This window comes from Chroicocephalus ridibundus, chromosome 4 (genome assembly GCF_963924245.1).
Source record: "Chroicocephalus ridibundus chromosome 4, bChrRid1.1, whole genome shotgun sequence".
NCBI classification, from domain to species: Eukaryota; Metazoa; Chordata; class Aves; order Charadriiformes; family Laridae; genus Chroicocephalus; species Chroicocephalus ridibundus.
In genome coordinates, this window is record NC_086287.1 from 62,441,182 (window position 1) to 62,463,165 (window position 21,984).

General features: G+C 42.6%; 1 protein-coding gene across 7 annotated transcripts in view; it reads right to left on the reverse strand.

Annotated features, from left to right (window-relative positions):
- The window catches only part of AKT1 (AKT serine/threonine kinase 1), a 77,562-nt gene that overhangs the window by 6,880 nt on the left and 48,698 nt on the right, over positions 1-21,984 (reverse strand). For all 7 annotated transcript variants that reach the window (XM_063333324.1, XM_063333327.1, XM_063333323.1 and 4 more), the window contains 8 exons: positions 20,080-20,227; positions 18,107-18,238; positions 17,874-17,939; positions 16,127-16,195; positions 15,281-15,406; positions 13,884-14,012; positions 9,363-9,577; positions 354-441 (listed from right to left, as the gene is read on the reverse strand). In XM_063333324.1, coding sequence (XP_063189394.1) covers positions 354-441; positions 9,363-9,577; positions 13,884-14,012; positions 15,281-15,406; positions 16,127-16,195; positions 17,874-17,939; positions 18,107-18,238; positions 20,080-20,227 — 973 coding nt within the window. The remainder of the gene's footprint in view (positions 1-353; positions 442-9,362; positions 9,578-13,883; positions 14,013-15,280; positions 15,407-16,126; positions 16,196-17,873; positions 17,940-18,106; positions 18,239-20,079; positions 20,228-21,984) is intronic.

The following is a 21,984-nucleotide window of genomic DNA, read 5'->3' on the forward strand; positions in this document are numbered from 1 at the left end:
CCAATACGTCAGTTGACAGCAAGGAATGCCAACAAGAATTCACAGGAAAAGCCATTTTAAAAGCTTATATACTGTCTAAGTTTGGAAGCAATTTTGATTACATCCTATTTATTCAGTCACAGAAACAGGTATCTCATCAAGAGATACTCTTCATGTTGCGAAAGAAAAGCTTTGATTCAGAAGTAATCCGATTACAGTATTTTAAGAAACATGAAGCAATACAGCCTTGTTAAAAACAATTGCAAACCTCTTCCATGGAGGGCTTCTGCGTACCTTACAGAAGGCAATAAAATTTGAAACATTCAGTATATCCACAGCTACAATTCACCTTGGGAGAACAGTTGTATAAGTACCTTTTTCTCGTATACATCTTGCCAAACAATGCCAGCGAAGAATTTGTGCTGCATAATCTCCTTGGCATCATCAGGACCACCACCTAACCTGTGTGGGGCAAAATAAGTAATTAAACGTCTGAGTACAGTTATTTTTCTCATACAGTTTTTATTTAATGGTAGTGAAGAAATTCTGAGTTTATATAATACATTTGGGAGCAGTCCTAGCATGTGCTTCATATTTGGTTTTGTGCAAAGGCTGCAGGAGAGTCTATTTTAGGCTTCAACACAGTTCCACTAAAAGATCTGAAAATAGGCTAACAAGTAGAATTAGAATAAAGGTCTCAAACAAACAAAGGAAAAAAAAAAAATAAATCACAATTCAAAAGACGTGCCCTTCGGGAAAGATGCTGTCCTAGGGACCGCAGCAGATCCTGCAAGTAAAAGGTCTCTTTCTAAATTAACAAGCGACTACCTCTTGCAATCTTCTAGAGCAGAGCGATGCCAGCAGTAAAACTGAATTTGATTTTGAAGTGTAAGAGGCAAAGATTTTTAAGACAAACTGATTTATGCAACCTGATTTAAATTTCCATTCAAGGAAACAGTTGACAACTGCAGCGATAATATCGTGTTGTATGCAAATCTTTCCTCCTCCCTGGCTTCATGAAAGCACAAAGGGTGTTTTACTGACTTAAGATACATCAAGATAAAGCACTTTTATTCCAAAATAAAACTGTCCACACAGCTTATAGATGCAATCAGTTCGGCCGCAGTCTTGAGCTAACAGATGCTTAAGTTTTGCTGTGGAGGTTAAAACGTTCTCTAAAAGACTGAACCACACCTGCAAGCAAAGGCATGCACTGAGAAAATGAAACACATACTGAGTAATCGGCAGGAGACTTACTTTCAGGTAATACGGTTAAGACGACGCTCAGGATTTTAAGTACAAGAGGTGTCACCACGTTCATCCAGGCTGACCTCTAGTATCTGCCTGTCCTCCCATTCTTGGTGCCACTGGCAAACTGAGATATTACCCCTATTTTAAAAGCTTGGAAAAACAGCTCTGTGTGAGCACGGCTAGAGATATACTGCTACAGAAAAACGGGTGAAGGACTGTTCTTTGAACCTGAAGCCAAGCTGCCCAGCCAGGCCCCATCCTTGCTTCACAGCAGTTGGCCCTGAATCTCCTCTGGGCCACATGCCGCAACGCTGTGGCCCTAATACATGATTATTTGGGGGTGGAGGGAAGGGTTTCGGTTCAGGATATCAGAGAAAATGTGAAGGCTGTGCTACAGCCCATTGAAGAGGTGGCGCTTTGACAGCTTGAGACCGAGCTGCATGCTCTGGGACACAGTTTGAAGACAGAATGCTATTGGGACAGGACTGGAAGATTGTTTAGCGAGGAAGAGTCAAATATGGTGACACTTTGTCCATACTGTCCACTAGGAATGGAATCTGGTGCATGCAACTCTCGCAGCCATGCCCGAGCACTGTCTTCAGAGAGCACAAGCTGGAGCTGTACCAGAGAGACCAAGCAGCAGAGGTGCCTGGCAGTTCAGAGTCCATCCCTACTTCCCTGCCCTCTTCCATTTAGCGGCACAGCAACCTAAGAGGTTAGCTCCTTCATGTTCCTTCAGGAAATGGGCAGTAGAACCCGGAATGGATCACAAGTCCTTGACTTGCAAAGTGTTGGGTGATGCTCTCCTTCCCCAGGTAAGCTCTAAGACTAAACCTAAGTTCACCCTAGAGCCCCACAGGCCAAACCAAGCCAGACGATGGCTCTCCCATCTGCCTGGCAGCACGTTCTGCAGCTGCAGAGCAGCCTGGAACAGAGACAAACTCCAGGGCAGCCTGGGAACTGAGACAAACTCTGTGGGTAATCATCTCTCAGCTGGTTCCCCACAGGTCTAGAGGCTTTGCCAAGTCTCTACCAGGCTCCTTGTTGCTTCCCCAGCGCAGATGACGATGGCCCATGAAGAGAAGGGTGGAGTTGATCCTCTTTATCCACAAATGTCAACAGACTGCACTTATGCACGGAAGTTCAGGAGCGACTATGAGCTAAGAACCAGAATTGTGTTTTGCAGAAGCAGGAAAGCTGGCTGGCTGCAGCCGTGTACGAATGCTTTGGAGAATACGTTATCTAATAAGAGCCTTTGTTCCATGAAGGGCAAACACATACTCAGGGAAATGCCAAGGAAAGCCCCAGATGTTTTACTTACCTTTTAAAAATCTATACTATTAAACAAATCGATTCAAAGCGAATGGTGGAAACGATAGAAACCTCATATTTTGGATATGGATTTATTCCAAAATACACTTTTGTCTTTCAGAATTATTATGAAAGGACCCTCTCAAGGACAACAAAATTAAAACAGCACTTAATGCAAAAAATCATAGTTAAGCACCACTGAGAACTGAAAGAGCAGCAGGTTCATCTTTTGTAAGAACATGCAACAGCTGAAGAAAAATACAGCAGGAATAAAAGTCCTGAAAAGATCATTGTACAATAAAGTTAAGTTTTGTGCATTTAAGACTTCAGACTGAACCAAAAATAGCATAAATAGGACTTAAAAAGAAAAAGCTACTGAGATCTAGAGTACACATGGAAATATAACAGAAAGCGTAGAGGCCAAAAAGCAATTAAAACAAAAACAAAAAAACTTCAAAACCTAAACTCCTGTCTAAATTGGTCTCCTTAAAAGACACCTGCCAAACAATTCTGTTTATTCACTTAACTTCCATCTATATTTGAGAGCCTTGGTTTCTGTATTTCAGCTAAATCGCAAGGAGAAAACTATTATTAAAGTGCAACATCACTATTAAACTGAAACCATTGCCACATCTTTAATTTTTAAGAAACTGTGTATTGCTTCCAAGTTCCTTTAATCATTTAATGACAAATACCCATGCTCCACAAAACAAGGGCAATCAGCTATCTCAACAGAGATAAATCATGTGCAAATATGTTTAAAAATTTATGTACTGTAATTTTACATATATATAAAAAAATACAGTGTATAAACACACAATCAACAGGGAAAGTATTACTATCACAGAATAATAGAATTGTTAGGGTTGAAAGGAACCTTAAAGATCATCTAGTTCCAACCCTCCTGCCATGGGCAAGGACACCTCCCACTAGATCAGGTTGCTCAGAGACCCATCCAGCCTGGCCTTAAAAACTTCCAGGGACAGGGCTTCCACCACCTCTCCGGGCAACCTGTTCCAGTGTCTCACCACCCTCATGGTGAAGAACTTCTTCCTAACGTCCAGTCTGAATCAACCCATCTCTAGGTTTAATCCATTCCCTCTGGTCCTACCACTACCTGACATCCTAAAAAGTCCCTCACCAGCCTTCTTGTAGGCCCCCTTAAGATACTGGTAGGCCACTATAAGGTCTCCTTGGACCCTTCTTTTCTCCAGACGGAACAACCCCAACTCTCTCAGTCTGTCCTCACAGGAGAAGTGCTCCAGCCCTCTGATCATCCTTGTGGCCCTTCTTTGGACGTGTTCCAGCATGTCCATATCTCTCTTGTAGTAGGGGCTCCAGAACTGGACGCAGTACTCCAGGTGGGGTCTCACGAGAGTGGAGCAGAGGGGTAGAATCACCTCCCTCGACCTGCTGGACACGCTTCTCCTGATGCAGCCCAGGATACAATTGGCTTTCTGGGCTGCTAGTGCACACTGACAGCTCACGTTGAGCCTCTCGTCCACCAGCACCCCCAAGGCCTTTTCTTCAGGGCTGCTCTCAAGCCAGTCACCGCCCAGCCTATATCGGTGCTTGGGATTGCCCTGACCCAGATGGAGGACCTTGCACGTGGTCTTGTTGAACTTCATGAGGTTGGCACGGGCCCACCTCACCAGCCTGTCAAGGTCCCTCTGGATGGCATCCCTTCCCTCCAGTGTGTCAACTGCCCCACACAGCTTAGTGTCATCAGCAAACTTGCTGAGGGTGCACTCTATGCCACTGAAGATTCACAGGCCAGAAGATTGCAATTAGTGGATCACAGGAAAAATACTGTTTCTCTACTTGTCTGTGTAAAAGTCTACAGCGCTCAGCACCCAGGTCCATTCCCAGCTCTTCAAGAAGAAACCCACAAACTTCTAGTTTTACAGTTAAAAGGTTTCTACAGTAAGGACAGACAGATGCCAGCACAGGAAAGGGGGCAGCAACTGCCTTCGCTCTGCCCTGCCAAATAATCCCATTGATCAGCTTGTGCTTCACCATATTAGAAGCCGCAATATGGATTCTGACTGTGGGCAAATCCTCATCTGAAGACTGTCATACTTTTAGGTGGCGGATTTCTGTTGTTTACAGATTTGCACGTGCGCCATCCTCATCCGAGAGGACTGCTAGTTTTAGGCACCACTTCTATTGCCATTCTGTCTTCACACGGTTTCTCTGACTCCCCCAGCCCCAAACCTGGTTCAACAACGGTGCAAATATACCCACCAGGCTCAAGAAAATCAGCTCAGCAAAAGCTATTGGTGTTCACCAGCTCAGAGTACAGACCCATATTTCTCCTTCTCTGATACAGTCAGGATGGAGACTAGTAACTTCTTTTACTACAGCCATCACCTTCAGAGGCCTCTAATAGCCACAGGGAAGGATTTAGGAACCGCATCTACACAGCATCACATTTGAGGATACCGAGACTTTGTAAGTCTCTAAACTACTGGTTTCTAGAGAGCTGGGAAAAAAAATCTCTTTAAATTTGCCTTTTATGTTTTCCTCAGTTTCAATTTAGATCTCTTATGGGTGAACTGTTTGAGTTTGTCCAAGCTCGTTCTGAACAGCTTTGGACTGAACCAATTTAGACTAAAATTGTCATACGCAACAGCTAAAACTCAGTCTACCTCAAAGCACCTGGTGAAACACGTATGAAGACCTGATGGGCACTCTGCAGTTCAAGTGATACCCAGGACGCTGGAGTTGTCTGGAGTTAGAAACACTTTTGTACTCAAGACACACACATTTCAGAGCAAACGTAAGACACTTGCCATGCACGGTGGCAAAACTCTGGATGCCCACAAGGCATGAAATTTGCTGCCTAAGAGAACTATTTGAGGTCACCTCCTCCTGCTTGCCACCAGCTAGCTGGGACCATCTCCAGGCCCCTGCAGTCCCCCTGGCTGTCACCTCTACCTCTTCCAACTCCATCAGCGGCTGCGTGGTCTGCAGCCCACTGTGTCTGAGAGCTAGTTCACTCAAGCCATCTACACTTTCCATAGCAGAGCACCACAAACAGAGAACACAGACATACACTTTAAATCTCCTCCTTTCACAAGAAAAAAAAAACCCAAGGAGTTTGACTTTCATGCAGGTAAAGGCTTGATTGACCCTGATGTTCCTGAGCACCTGCAGCCAAAGTTGCACTGTGGATATGGAAAATACCACCATCACTAGAAAGAATGAAGTGCCAGATCTCTGCGTGGCTGCAAAGACCAATCACCAGTTCCCCACGACCGCCTTCAGCGCTACAAAGACAGAACTGTAACTTTGTGAAGTCATTAAATCTTTTAACAGCTGTTTATAAGAAGCTGCGTCTTCTTACTCTCATTCTTCATGAATGACAAAGTCCAACAGCACCCCAAAAGACAGAAGCAGATGAAGCAGCTTGTGACAAACCCCATCTGAAAGAGGCTGAATAACCCTGGCCTGTGACAGAGAGCACTAGGGCATGTAGTGAAAACACATCATCAAAATTCAGATGAAACCACCCTGAAGTTCTCTCAAGTTTAAAACCTGCCAAGATTCAAAGCTTGCGAGACACTCTGCTGATTACAAACCTACCCACCCATCTAAACTTATGTAGCACTCTGATCCACGTCCACTTTCACAGGTTGCAGGCTCCACAGCCAGAGAAAAGAATAATAAAAGTTAAAAATTTTGCTGTTTTATGTGTGAAAAAATGCCCTGATTACCTCCTGCCATTTGATTCCCATTACAAAGCAGTGAAGGAGAATTTCAGGTCACATTAAAAGGAAATATTTACAGAATAGATTTTTTTCCTTCTTAGGAAAATTAGGGCTCACGTTGCAAGATTAATAAACTTAAATCAATCCCAAAAGAAACTTTAAAATTCCTTTTCTCTTACAGAATGGATTTTGTATGACCAAATTTAGAAAACAGCCATGATTAAAAGCAGAATGCAATTTATTGTTCTTCACATTTTCCCCATATGCCTGCGAGTTTGAGACTGAACTGGTATTACTGAACGCAGAGTGCTAAGTCTGCTTCTCTATATCCAGCTCAGTACAACAGGCAATTTTTTAGATTTCATAGAATCACAGAATGGTTCGGGTTGCAAGGGACCCTCAAGATCATCTAGTTCCAACCTCCCTGCCCTGGGCAGAGACACCTCCCACTAGACCAGGCTGCTCAAAGCCCCATCCAGCCTGACCTTGAACACTTCCAGGGATGGGGCATCCACAGCTTCTCTGGGTAACCTGTGCCAGTGCCTCACCGCCCTCACAATAAGGAATTTCTTCCTCATGTCTAATCTAAATCTACCCTCTTCCTGTTTAATTCACCGATGCGGGTCACAATTCCCTAGCTCCTTAACATCAAACTTAAAATATCCTTCATTATATCAACCTCCGTTGTTGTTGGGGGGGTTTTTTGAGGATTTTATAGGAGAGGACAACACCTCCCAGTTTCATTTTTCTCATGGTTTTGGCTGTCTCCTCTGTCCCACCCTGAAGTTCAGCAGCAGCTACTAAATGCTGCCAATGCTGATGCTTTCTGCCACAGACAACATTACGATGACACCAACTTGTGTCTGCCACAGGGCTTTGCGGAAGAGGGGATTTCTGCTGAATTACACAGTGGTTCCCCAAAGCATCATCAACGGGCTAATGTCAACCAGACTATCACAGATTAACTTTTCACTGAATGTATTTTCGTAGCTATCTGGCTGCTGTTCTTCAATATGGCTCCATGAACTCACTGAACGTCAACAAGCAAGTACGCCAGCACACAAACCACACAGTAAAAAGAAGATAAAACTACAAGGCCAGGACTCAGGACTTCTACCCCTAGTGCTTCCAGCTCAGTTCCTCGTACTGCCTGAAACGCCGCGAAGCACAGGGGATTTGCAGAACCACAACTACAGTTAAAAAGTTGAGTGAACGGTGATTGGTGAGAAACCAGTATTTAAGAATGCTCCATGATCCAAAAAGCTTGGGAAGCACCAATGTAATTAGCAAGCTGCGGGCATGTGCGCAGGCTTGTCTAGTCTATAGTTATTTCTATCAGCAGCATGAAAATCATCTGTCCAACAGATCAGAGCATCGCTGGTTCCAAGCCTGCAGAAGACACAAGTGAAGAACTGGCTATTTGTATAAAATGAGCATATTGTGGAGTAATTATTGGCAATGGGGAAAACCTTGTAATTAGAAACAAGTGGGCGTTCTTTGTTTGTAAACAAATTGCATTTTGGTTCATCAGAGATGCTCCTTTAAGAACAAATTACAGCAGATGCCGCTTGCGTTTCCAGTGACTGAAAGGCTCCACCTGAATAAGCTACGGAAGGGTCACAATTGCATCTCACCCTGCGCTTTCCTGGACAGGAATCCTGTTGGCAGGGCCTGCGGCCACGCTGGCTCGCGGAGCACGGTGCCTGGGAGGGCTGCTAATCAATGACACCACCTTCTCCCGCAGGTCCCCTCGCAGGCGCTGGGCTGCGGAGGGGCGTGCAGCTGCTGCCACCCAGTACAAGGCTGGCCATGCTCCTGACTACAACTGTTCCTGCTTCCCCACGTCACCGCTAAGTTGAATCCTCCAGTAGTACAAATTGTGGATTTGCATTACAAGACCTCTCAGCAGGATTCTCCATCAAAAATAGCGATGGAAATCGCCTACAGTGATGACAAAAATCCTTGCTGCAAGTATCTGCGTACTGGCAAAAATCATTTTCCTGCTATGTGCACGCACACACGCAGACTAAACAAACATCAGAAAGCAAACCAGAACACTCTGCTTGCACCTCACATGAAAGATTTCCTATTTGGGGCCCATTTACAGTGGAAGGTTCAGGACAGGAGATCAGGGGCAGAGTCACAATATTATTTGTTTTTAAAATGTCTGGGTTGACAAGATGGCAGGTTTTTAAACTGATGTTTATCTTTGTGAGAAGGTCAACATCCTTTTTGGATCTTGTTCTGTTTTCTTTTTGTTAGCCATTAAGGGCTTGGGGTTTTTTGTTTTGTTTTTTTTTCTGTTTTTAAATCAAGTGTTACTTTTTAAATAATACAGCACAGGAAAAAAAAACAACAAAAGGAGGAAATAGGAAAAATAGATTAAGCATGGTATAAACTCCACCACAAACATGGTACAAACACCACCACCTACTGTCCAACGCAGGACGCTAAACCACTGGCACAGATTTAAACAAAAATTCAGAAAACAGCACACTGAACTGGGAGAGAAAGTGAAAGCATTCAGTGTAGAGCAGCTTATAACCCACAGCAGCCATTGGATTCGTTATGCCCAAAGGCGGAGTTAACTTGCTTTCTCCCTGGCTATAGTTTTACATTAATGGCAATAATATTCTGAATTAATATTCTGAAATTCTGCCTTCTGAATACCAAAGCTGCTTTGTGTCGCTATTTGCAGTGTCAGCTCATGTCAGAGGTTAAAACAAAAATGTGTAGGTCCACTTGCTGCATCCTGTTGGATGATCACTTTGAATGGATTAGAAACAAAACTACAATTTTGTCTGAAATACCTTCCTCCACTTTAAATAAAGAAGAATCGCTGGCATGCGTGCATGCAGTAGTGCTTTGGACAGTACTATTTTCAATTGTTTTTCAATGATGACAATATGGGCACCTCACACAGCAGCAGAGAAAGAGTCACTTTTAAGTCACTTGTCTTGAGGATAGGTCCCGTTCATAGACACTCCTCTGCACAGCACAATTATTAACTTCTTTGTGAAGCCTTTAACAAATTCCCTCCCCCCCTGCTTTTTTTTGGTATTTCTAAGGACGCAAGTGCTTACAAGTGTGACTATGAAGCAAGAGTCTCACCTTTGCTTAGGATCTTTCTTCAGCAAACCCGACAAGAGAGATTTTGCTTCAGGTGACAAAGTGCGTGGAAATCTAATCTCCTCCATAAGGATGAGTTCAAAGAGCTTTTCGTGGTCCTGATTGTAGAAAGGGAGCCGACCACACATCATTTCATACATCACGACTCCTAAACCCCACCAGTCCACTGCACGACCATAGTCATTATCTTCCAGCACCTGCAGAAATATAAGGAAAAGATTTCAAGAGATGTACCCAAACCAGGCATGAACACAGAATTCGAGAGGCAAAATTTACCCCAGCAAGGTCATCTTTTCACATGTCACAGCCGAATCTACCAGCAGAGTATTTGCAGAAGATCCATTTGAAAAAGAGCTGGCATCCACATTCACCACGCTAGGCGAGCGGGAAGGGGAAAAGGAGGCAGCGGGTACATTATGGCAGCTTCCTTCTCTTCCTTCCACCCTCCCTCACATTACAACCATGATAACCACAACCTTTGAAAGCCCAAAGGCTGAGAACTCTTCTCACATTACAGAGCCAGCTGTTAAATTCTCACTTATTCATCACGAACTACTCCAAATGGGATCTCATTTAAAAAAAAAAAAAAAAAAAAAAAAAAAAAAAAAAAAGAAACAAACCTCAAACCACCAAGGAGCCCGGACAGGGAGAAGAGAAATGACTGTCAACCTGTAATTTCATGAGCGACAAGCTAAACATCCCTGTCATCTTCGTATCAACCTGCACCCTGCAAAGGGTGGCTCTGCACATCCTCAAAGACCACCCGCAAATACTAAATGACTATCTACATTGAACATTAAGAGGAGAAGGCCACTCCTTACATTTGACCGGCTGTAAGGCCGTAAAATGGCAGCCAAATTGTCTGGAAACGTTTCTCCTCCTCTCCCCTGCTCCCTCCAAAGGTACTTGTTCACTAGCTCTAACACTCATCCCTCTGCTTAGAGGGCTGCAAACCCAGGAACTGTCAGTGGAGGGGACTTCTGCCAGGTCTCAGGAGTCCAGCACAGTTCACTTTTCCCTTCCCCTGGCTGCTTCTACCTAACGAAGCCCCGGCTGGTGCAGGGACCCGGGACCCCAGCAGTGCCCTCCATCTCTCCTGCTTGCTCCAGAGAAGCCCTGTCACCGTGCATTTCTGATCTTCTGCACTGAAGCTTGCTGAAGGGAGCGGGGAGTGTTTGGTGGCTTGTGGAGTGGATGTTACGAGGACTTCTCTAGACTTCGTGTCTCCTACGCAGTTGTCTGGAGCTGACACCAACAGTCTCATGTTCCAAACCCTGTCCTCAGGTTTTAGTTGTCATCTTTACTCTTTTCACGGGTCTGCACTGAACTGCTTACTCTTGCTAGGAGCACAAACCACGACCGCACCACCATGGTGTTTTCTTGTTGCACGGTGTCTGTGTGAGCTTTACGTTGCTACAATTCTGAATACTTCACACTCAAAAGGGTGAAAGAGCCAAAGTTGACACAAGTTTAACAAAAGCAGGATCCGAACCTCTTATGGAGGTTTATGCAAGCAAAAAAGAAGCATTGAGACACACCACGTAACAACCGTTTGCACTCTGCCTCTCTTTATTCACTAATTATTCCCCTTAATTATCTGAACGAGGGAAAGGGCCTGCAGTAAAAATCAAAAGGCTGCCAGGTATTAGATTACCCCACGTTGGTCTATTTACGGCATCCCCTGCCGTATGATTCACACCAAACGACAGCTGGCTCTGCAGCTGCCCCGTATATGTATACGGCCGACACAGCTGCCGGCCGGACAAGATTCCAGGAGCCGACCCCGTCCTTCCCGAGGCATCGCGGCCCTTCAGCTCGCAGGAGATATTGAGTGACAATGCAGTTACCGCTCTCTGAGTCACCCTGTTCAATATACGCTTCCTGTTCGCACTCCTCTACACTTGGGTTACCTAAAATAAAACAGTCACGGGGCCCCCGATTTTTATTTTTATTTTTTAAGCTGCTGCAAGAGGTGCAATAGGAGAGGCCTGAAAGAAAAAAACAAAAACCACAGAGGTCTTTGTTGTACATGTAATAAATGCTACAGGTGCTTTCAAAATGCAGCAAATACGTCAACTGTTACTTTAGTAACTGTATTAATATTCTGTATTATAATCTAGATTACTAACTACAACTCTTTCCTTGACCTCCATTACTTCTAAACAGAAGATAAAATGCTTATTTCTTCAAAGTGTTTTACCACAACAAGCACACGCTCATACTAGTGATTGCACAAAACAGAGCAATGGTGTTAGTATCAAAAATATACCGTAACAAAAAAAGAGATTGCACTCATCCATGATTTATTGCAGGCTAGCCGGGGAGCAGTAAAGTAACAAGGTCATTTCACTTAAATTAAAGGATCATAATTTCCTAATGAGCAGCTCTAGACTGCTGTGAGATGGAATTTGAAAAGAGAAGGCACAACAGCTGTAAACATCACAGCCATCGATGCATCTGACACATCAAAGTTGACGTGGTTCAGTCACTGTCAGCCATGCACGAGATTCCGGCATGAACCTAAAAACAACGATGCAGCAACTGTATAAACACGCCGCTATGCCGGATTCAAGTTACAAACGCAGACAAGAAGAACGAGACCCCTGCTTTTAAGCATGCATGACCTTAAATGCACAGAATATCGCTCGCGCACAATTTCCAGATTTTTTGCATGCTATCGACCAGATGACAAAAGCCTCCAGAATTTAACACTCCAACTCGCAGATGGGATTTGCAAGTGAGGGAGGGAGCTGGGTTAATCAAAAGGATTTGTCCTTCAGGGTTTTGGATCAGCCAACTCATTATAAATATTAAAAAGAAAAATAATAGCAAATAATATAAACAGAAAGAACAACATAATGCCTGCACAGGGAATCCCCACATTCCAAGTTAGGAAAAAACAAAACCAAAACAATAAATATTTTTAGTCTTCTCTTAAAATCCTCAATGAGAAACTTCAGCAATTGATTTTTAAGAGGGAAGCTATAATAAAAGCCATGTTTATGAATAATAAACACTGTGTCGTGCTGCTAATTACTCCCTGCATCAGTAAATCTCAAATTGTGGTGCACGGACCACAATTTAGATTCACTGAAGGCTTCTGGTGATCCATGGAGAGCTGGCAGCTACCATGAGACTGGCTCCACCTCCTTGCTGCAAGCTACTTCAACAGGTGCCCACGTTCTTCATTACTGGGAAGAGACTGGAGGCCCCTGAAAGCAGCTGGGAGTTAAAAAAAAAAAAACCAAAAACAAAACCAACAAACAAAACCCAAGAGCACGCTGCCACCACTATGCAAACGGAGAGCACAAAAGCGCTGATCGGCAAAGACATCAGCTCTCAGTAGAAATATTCCTCCTCCACTTTGGTTTCCATACTTTGTACTTCTGCATACTTTAACTCCAGAAAGGTTTGCAAAGCCTAAGTCTCCCACCTCAGAGAAAGGCTACGTCCTGGCTGTGCCAACACCATATAATCTGCCGGCAGCCCAAGACTTGCTTCTGCCTGTGCTTCAAGCAGGATGGAAGCCTTAACGCCAGGGTGGCAAAGCACCCACTGCAAGGCAACCAGCCCTTCTGCGAGGCACGCCGCCTTAGCTCAGGCTCCGTGCCCTACTAATAACGGCGAGGCTGCTTCCAGACAGCTCGGAGCGTGGGCAGAGAAAAGTAGCGTCTGCCTGCAAAATACCATGTATACATATATCCCCTATCGCACAATTTCGCTTTTGATCTGCCGTTAACTACACTCACGGCTATAACACCACCTGTGTTGCACAACTCTCAGCAGGGAGTATTGCCAGGATGAAAGCTGCAAGCACACATTTGCATTTTACACTTTAAAAAAAAAAAAAATTAGTACAAAAAAAAATCCCCCAAACGTATAGTTTGGGGACCGAGATCCCCTGCTTGGATTTATTTCCTCTGAAACTGAAAAGTTCAAATTAACATTAAGAAACATCTTGTGCTCTTACAGTCACAAAACAGTCGGCATTTTTAATGCATACCATGCTAAATACTGCAGAAAAAGCTTGGTTTGTCCTGTTTCTGAAAACATGTCACCTTATATTGTCTTCAAAGAGTGTAAGAGTTGGACACCACTTTTTCTTAAACAAAGTCCTGTTGATAGCTTTCAAATAGGCCAACACACAGCAAATAAATTGCAAAACAGTCACCAATCCATCAAGTAGTATTTTAAGCAATTTAAAAGTTGCTTTTTCAAAAAAAATTAGATTTCTGAGACAAGAAGCAAGCACTGTTCCGGTAAAATGTAAATACTCCCTGAAGTGAAAGGAAGAATACTACCCTGCCTGAAAATTATCACCCATCATTATTCTAAAGATATGTCCCAGAAAATGATGAATAAAAGATTCTCAGTGCGTGCGTTGCTATATAACAGTAGTTACTGTACGAACACTTTATGGCACAGGAATGATTCTGTATCGCTCCTGCTATCTCAGATGGCATTTAAGAATATAATTTAGTACAATAGTCAACATAAACATACCTCTGGTGCAAGATACTCCGGAGTGCCACAGAAAGTCTTCATTGTTGCTCCATCCTTTATGCCTTCTTTACATAGTCCAAAGTCTGTTATTTTTATGTGCCCATCTTTATCGAGCATAAGATTTTCCAACTGAGAAGAAAATCCAAATGAAAGACATCATTACGTATAACATACGCTGCTCCTGAGCGAGTCAATGAAAGACATGAATTTCTGCAGATCAGTTTTCAACCTCGTTGTCACAGGGGTCAGAACCACAGTAGCTGCCAAAGCACGTGTGATGTAAGTATACATTGATATCACTTTCCTTACTTCTTCAGGGAACGTTAGGTGACTAATTTGCAGTCTTTGGGTAACTGATCGTATACACAGAAAGAAGGCAGAACGAAGGCATTGTATTTATGCTTCTACAACATTATCACCAACAGAACGCCAGTTCTTTTGAAAATATATTAAGTATTTCCCCTCACACAACTTCATCTCTGTTTTTACTCCAAGTGATTTTATGAAGTATTCTGCACCATTAAAGGATAGCAAATGAAAGAAAAATAAAAAGCAAAGCCAAGGAGCCACTTCTAAAGAGACCCTTTACATGAGAATCACTTTATAAGTTTACTCAGCACTTGGTATCCTTTTTTGACAAGGCCATTCAGATTTGAGGACAGAGATTCCACTGTGTATGAAATAAAGTGCACTTTCAAAGGAAACGTGGTGATATGGGAGATAAAATGCCAGCAGGAATCCCAAAATTACTTTGACGTAGCCTGAAAACATTACATAGCATGCTTCCTTTTAGACTGCTCCTAAACAGAATAGTAGTATCCCCTCGCCCTCCCTGAAAGCATTTCTCAGGGAAAAAAAAAAAATGCTATCATTGCATTTTCCTCAAGAATTTCCCAAGTTTGTTTGCCCTGAGACTTCTTGTTTGGCTGTTGGGTTTTTTTCCCCCTTCTCTGCTCACCGAACAAATAAGCAACTTGAAGCTTATCCAATTTTCTAACTGCAAGCAGGTACTATGAAGATAGTGCTGCGCAGCACATTGCAACGAAGCATAACATCCACACGGTATGAATTTGCATCTATCTGATAAGACCTGGGATGAAGAGCCCAGGATTATGTTTCACCACGCAGAAAAGCCAGCAAAGTTTCTCTTGGAACATAAGCAGGCAAATGAAAATGCAACCCAAGTAGCTCAGTACACCTTCATATTCTCTGAAATGCTGCCAGGGTCCTAATAAATGCATTATATGAGCTCTTAGACCATAAAAGTGTTTAAACATCCCATAAAGTCAAGTCCAACAGCTGTAGTAACTGTTACGTTAAAGTTCAGTCAAGAAAGGCTTTCTTATACTTCAGGCTTAAAAAAGCCAGAAAGCCTATGAAATTATTTTTCTACATACCTTCAAATCTCTATAAACCACATTCTTCTCTGAATGCAGGTAATCCAGTGCTGAAACAATCTCAGCTCCATAAAATCGAGCCCGGTCTTCAGAAAAGACACGCTCTCTTGACAGATGGAAAAACAACTACAAGAACAATAATTTGTTACCTTTAGATTGCACGTGTTTCTGAGTTATGTCTCGCACTTCACAGGCCATCCTGCTCGAAATGTGATATTACCTAAGAGTAAACCCCTTCCCAGCCTCACCCAGCTGTGTTATCAAATGCGTTAAAAAGCATCATAAATTAAATGACTAGACAACTATTATCTCATATTCACAGATGCACACTGACAACCAGTTTGTGTGCTGCACATTCTTCTATGTACACGAAATGATAAAAACCCATTTTGATTGAACTACAATTACATATTAAAACTACAGTTGATATTCCAACTTTTCCTTCTTAACTATCTAACAGTAGTTTGCTATGCTTCCAGTTCTCCCTCCAAAGTAACATGTACTCACAATATTAATTAGAAAAAAAAAAAAAAATCTTAAAAGCTGTCTGAAGAGCAACTAGACAGCAACCTTGCCTTCTTGAATTACTAAATCTCAGATTACAATATGTTGCTATCATATAAAGTATGAAGCTACACCCAAACCCTCTATTCTCTAAAAATGGAGTTAAGAAAATTAAGAGCCTTAATTCTTAATATCAGTTAAACCTGAAAACAGCTCTGTTTAACTGGGACAACTTGGATTAATTAGAATTGCAAACACTGACCTTAGCTAAATAATGTCAAGCAGAATTAGCAGGAGTACAGGAAAATCCTGAAGTATTAAACATTATTACATTTCCCTTACCTCTCCTCCGTTAGCATATTCCATAACAAAACACAAGCGATCGTGCGTCTGAAAGGAATACTTTAAAGCCTGAAACAGATTTAAACCAAAACTTAGAAGACAGATCACACTGCCAGTTATAAAAGCATTTTAATAGATTTTAAGAAACAGAGGCAGACACAGAATTTTCTATTTCAGTGGACTTTTTGTCCTTGGCTCTTATATTTCTTGTTGCAGCGGAGGACCGATCCACCGCCAAATTATTTCATTAAATACATTTAATATAAACCATTTATATGTTCCCTTGCAGAAGCTATCAGTAATGCCGATAAAGCTGTGAAACAAACCCCTGGCCTTTTACCAGTGACACAAAACATACCAATTGTGGCTCTGAAGTTTCCTTCCCAGGCCACAATCTCCCACATTTTCATCTCACAGACAAGAGGCCACAACCAAGCCCCACAGCACAAGGTTTTACCGCACTGGGGGGGGTCCAAGCCCTCTTATATGAAACACATATATATTTACATACAGCAGCCCCCTGGTCTCTGCCCTGCTGCCTGCAACTGCTCCCTGCCGACAGCCTGCCAGAGGATTGAGCAATGCTGTCAATATCAATTTGTGAGCAATTCACAAAAACAGACCGGACGGAGGGTGTGATGGAGCATCACAAGGTGCCTTTGTACTGTCCTGTCATGTGTACTCCTGTGGCAAAAGTAACATCAACTTGTTTGCCACAGTCTTAAGTTTTTTTGGTCATAACCCAGTCTCGTAGCTGATTTCTCAAGACAGCCCTTGTTTTGGATATTTGGGTTTACGAAAGCATTAAAGAGAAAATCCTGCATATGATATCATCGTCTTCATTACTAGGGGTGGCATTTTTAAACCAGTCATATTTTTGCAGAGAAAGGGAGGATCAGGTTTTAGACATGTCAACAAACATTTACTGATTATACCCAATACAGCCAATATTTACTTCCAGAGGCCACGCTTAAAAGCTCTAAATTCCAGCTAAGCCCTTGTGTACCTGGACAAAGGAAACAACCGGGATCCTACACAGGTCTTTTAGAGGGCTTAAGCGGTTGGAAGCAATTCAGAGCCAACTTGTAATAAATATTAGAAACAAAATCTTGAGGTGGAACTTACATATCTGAACTCAACCCAGAGAGACTGCTGGCGTTGGAGATCTAGACTGAGACTGTGGTTTGATTTTACAGCCAAGCCAGTCCAAAAGGAAAGCAGCGGATAAAGCACGGTACTGCTCTTCCCTGTCCCATCCCACATGCCTCCACCACTATCCTTTGGCTGGCATTACCAGTGCTCTGATTCCATAGCAAACTGCTTTTGGGAGCTTAAGAAAACAACAAAGAAAGGCAAAATTACAGGGTTTTTCCCCCACTATATCTTCCCAAACTTGTTTGTCACAGGATCAGGGTCACCCTCATCTCTGCTACAAAGAGGAGACCAAGCATTTGGAGGACAAGGAAAGCAGATATTTCTCTCAGAGATAGCAAGCCATTAAATGGGTAAGCCATAAAGTCAAACCACACCCTGAAACACTGTCTTCAAGAGGACCTGCTCTGCGAGAATCAGAAGACTTTAAAAAAGCATTTTAATTTGTGCTTCCCAAAAACAGAAGAGTACAAAAATACACAGCCACTCTGGAAACAGAGATCTCAGATGTATTATATAAATAAAAAAAAAAAAATAAGGATAGTCTTGGTTGTCACGATGTCAAGTTACACTCAGCAGAAGGAGAAATGCTTACTGTTAAGAATGGATGCCGCGAGTTCTGTAAAACGCGGTTTTCTGTCAGCGTGTGCGCTACTTCATCCTGAAACACAAGCAGAAGCAAATCAGCAACGTGACTCTCCAGATTAAGGGTCCATTTCAAACACTAACAGAGCAATTATTTACAACTACTCAGAGAATCCTTGATATGACTTTCCCCAAAGGCGGTATCAAGGGCGAACCACATTCCCAAATTGCCCACCTACTCACCTTTGCTACAATAACTTCCTTCTTCAGAATTTTCATAGCATAATACCGTCCGGTTGCTTTTTCTTTAACTAAAATGACCTTTCCAAAAGTGCCTTTTCCCAGTAGTTTAAGGTATTCAAACTCATTCATGGTCTGTTAATGATACAGATAAACAAGAACTGAATTACATGAACTAACAACAAGTATATCATTCTCAGACTAGAATTTCTCAGTCACGTGAGAGTCCATTGCATATGTTGCATATGTTTTCTTTAAATCCTTTCGCTTAGTAGAATTCAAAAGCAGAAATGATTCTTCCATAAAAATGAATACCAGTGCACTCCCAAAGATAATCAATCAATAAACTATTTAGGGGAAAACCATAAGCTTTCAATTAACAGAACACTCTTTCACATGACTCAACACTCAACTGTGCAAATACCACTCAACATGTTATTATTAATCCATAAACATTTTGACCATTTTGTCAGTGCAGACACTCACTAAAAGGCACACGTCGCTCTGATGCCAGGGATTAAACCCATACCTTTTTTCTGATGTTCCCCACCTCTCTAGGGGACCAGCTTTCTTGTCCTTCCTCGAACAGCACTAATACCCACAGACAAAACAACTGCCTCACAGATTAGCCATTGGCTCTTATTTGTTTGGCCATTAGGAAAAATGTTGGGGAAAATCAGCATCTGTAGGATAGGCTGAGGATATAGGATATCTGTAGGATAGGCTGAGGATATATCCTCAGATATAGGCTGAGGATAGTCTCTGTACTGTCATATCAATGACCATTGCCAACACGGTAATAGCTGTAGTAAGATTTATACAGTCAAAGGGTACTGCAGTTTCAGTTGGGGAAGAAGCTGTCTCCCTAGAGCTGCCTGAGGAGTACAGCTGATGCCAGGACCCTAATGATCATTTTCATTATCCTCACTAACATGCCCAGAGAGAGACAGTCAGTGTCCCAGAAGAATGTGTACATTTGACCAACAAGGAGGTGGTTCTTGCATTTCTATGAAGAGCTGCTCAGCGAGAGCAGTATCTGTTCAGCCATGGACACAGAAGGCTAATGGCAGCTGCAATTCAGAGTGACATGTAAGTAGCTGCCCACATGAGTCTAAAACCACTGACACCACCCAAGGCTGCCACACATACCTAGTGTTGACACTGGTGCATGTCTATCTTTTTTCTTTAAAAACTTCATCGGTTTTCCCAAAACTGAAACAAACCCATGGAAGTAGGTGGGGATGACACAGGTGATAAGAACATAAAGAAGTGCCTTGGTACAATCCACAGACATAGCATTTGCATGGGAGAACGTTCTATCAATTCTTTCTTACAAGGGCAGGTGGGAATACTTTGTAAACCCAAAGAGGAGACCATAAGTGGGGAGAAAGAAGCGAAGACAGGTTAAAGACAGATACCTAGAAGAGCTCCACAGGGCAAAGATCTCCTCTGGCACACACTTCTTTCAAGGCCATTGCTGAGCTGGCCCTGTGGATTCAGACAACGGTGTGCCTGATGCAAAAAAACAAGCTCTAGGAATGCTATAGACAGACACTGCAGCGGCTTTCTGGGAGTTAGCCTAAACCCTTAATCCAGAGCAATTAAATCCACTGAACCCACACTAAATCCTGCAAATCCACTGGAGTATCTTTGCACCAGCCTGCAAGGAGTTTACACAGTCACACGGTCCAGCAGGAGCCATAATTTCAGGCTCTGTACCACAGGAAAACAGGCAAACCAAATCCAGACCTGAGCTGGCCTTGAAAGCCATCCAGTAAGGACACCTGAACTCAGAACTCCGATGGACGCAGACAGGCTTTGCCTGGTACCTGCTCAGCTCAGACAATTGTTTCCTCCAGAAACTGCATCTACAACCAATTGTGTAATTCCTATGGGAACAGACGTGTCTTGGTGGCTACTTCTTGTCTATGTTTGAGAAGATCTAAAAAATAGTTATTCCTGCTGTGCTTACTTACCACTTTGTGTTTTGGCTTTGTCATAGAAACTTCCATTTCTTCAGCACCTGAATTATCACTGGGAGAGCCAGATCTAAAATCCATCATCTCTTCCTCTTGTTTCTTGAGGCTGTCTGCTACTGTTTGGATGGCTTTTGTCCATTCTTCCCTGGCAAAATATAAGCAGAGACATTTGTTACTTGTGACTTTAGATTACCATCTACCACAGCAAGGGTCACCAAGGAATGCAGAACAACTAATGCTCTCTGATGAATCAAAGCAACATACAATGAATTATGTGCATTTTCAAGCACTGTAAAAATGCCTTTTTAAGGGCGCTTTTAACATATATCTTCATTAATCATACTAGAAACAAGAGACAACTGAAGTCCTGCCAGTCTGGATACAAAGTGAGGCTTTTCAGACAACGGAATTCCTAACAGGCATTCAGTCAGTAGCTCAAGATAAGACCTGATGATACTGAGTTTTACGTAATAAAACCAGACTTGCCAAAACCAAAAAGCAAAAGGCTCCCACACAGCACAAAGCAATTAAAACACAGCTTCTCCATTCCTATGGTGCACTGAAACACATATATCCAACTGCTGAGGGCACTATGCCACCTCTTCGCACATATATCTCAAATTCTAATGGCAAGGGGTGTTCTAGGAGAAGGTATTAAAGCCCAGGATACCCAGGTTATTCCTCTGTTGTAAAGATGATGACAGAAGTACAGCAATTCCTGTGTAAATTTTAGCAGAATGTCAGCAAAAGCACTGACATTTTATCGTAGGCATAGGTCTTGGTTACGATGAAGTTTCCAGAGCTGTTTGAGCAATGGGTGCTCTACTACTGACCCCTTCAACTCCCATGGAGACCACTTCCACTCCAGTGTCCTTTGGGAAATTTCACACCTTTGGAAACTACTGAAGTGAAAGCTTTTGGCCTTCACTTCATTTCACTGCAAATTTATTGAACATAAACCATACAACTCCTAAGGGCTTACAAGGTTTTGGGACAGGCTTTAAGGCATACAGGGGCTGAAGATATGTTCAGTGGATTATGTGAATATACCACATTTTATTATCTTTTGTATCTGTAGGGAACGGGACACAGTGGTTTAGTTGATATTTTCTGGGCACTGGCTAAACTCTTCTCCCAAGGACACCCCAGGTGAAATACTTTGCTGCTATGGCAGGAACAGAAGTAGCCAATGCTGAACAACTCTACACACAATCTGCAGTGAAGCCATTCCATCCTATCAGTATCAAATTTTTCACTGGTTCTATGAAATTATTTAAAAAAACAGAAATCGTATCTGAACATATGAATTTCAATTTGTGATGGATGAAGAGGCAGATCACTCCCCAGAGGAAGCAATGTCCACGGAAAAAAGTACCCAACATAATATTCTATTAAAGCCACACCAATTACACATAAGGTCTTTCCTGCCTCGTGCATTGTTCGTTTTGGATTTTATCTTAACGTGCATGCACCCTCCAGCCCTGTCTGGGGCAGCAAGGTAATGCTAAACATTCTGAACATTCTCCCAGCACAGACTACTTCATTCACCATCACAAACACATTCCTTTATTTACTAGTCATTTTTCATATTCACAATAACAAAGAGAACTTTTTCTTCTGTATTTTTATCTCTCCATCTCTCTCAAAAAACAAATACTGGTTTTGAAGGCACATCTGCCTTCACATCTCTTTTAAGATACTGACTTGGTTGAGATCTCGGCCCTCCTGAAGTATCTTTGATTTCTGGGGGATCAAAATTTCACCCTCAACTTTTATGTCTCAAGCATCCACAACAGAGATGACTAACACTCCGAGCCCTGAAGTGTCACAAAGCTGACTTAATTGGCTATGAGGGAACAAAACAACACTGAAACACAATCTTCCCCCAAGTGGAAACTGTTA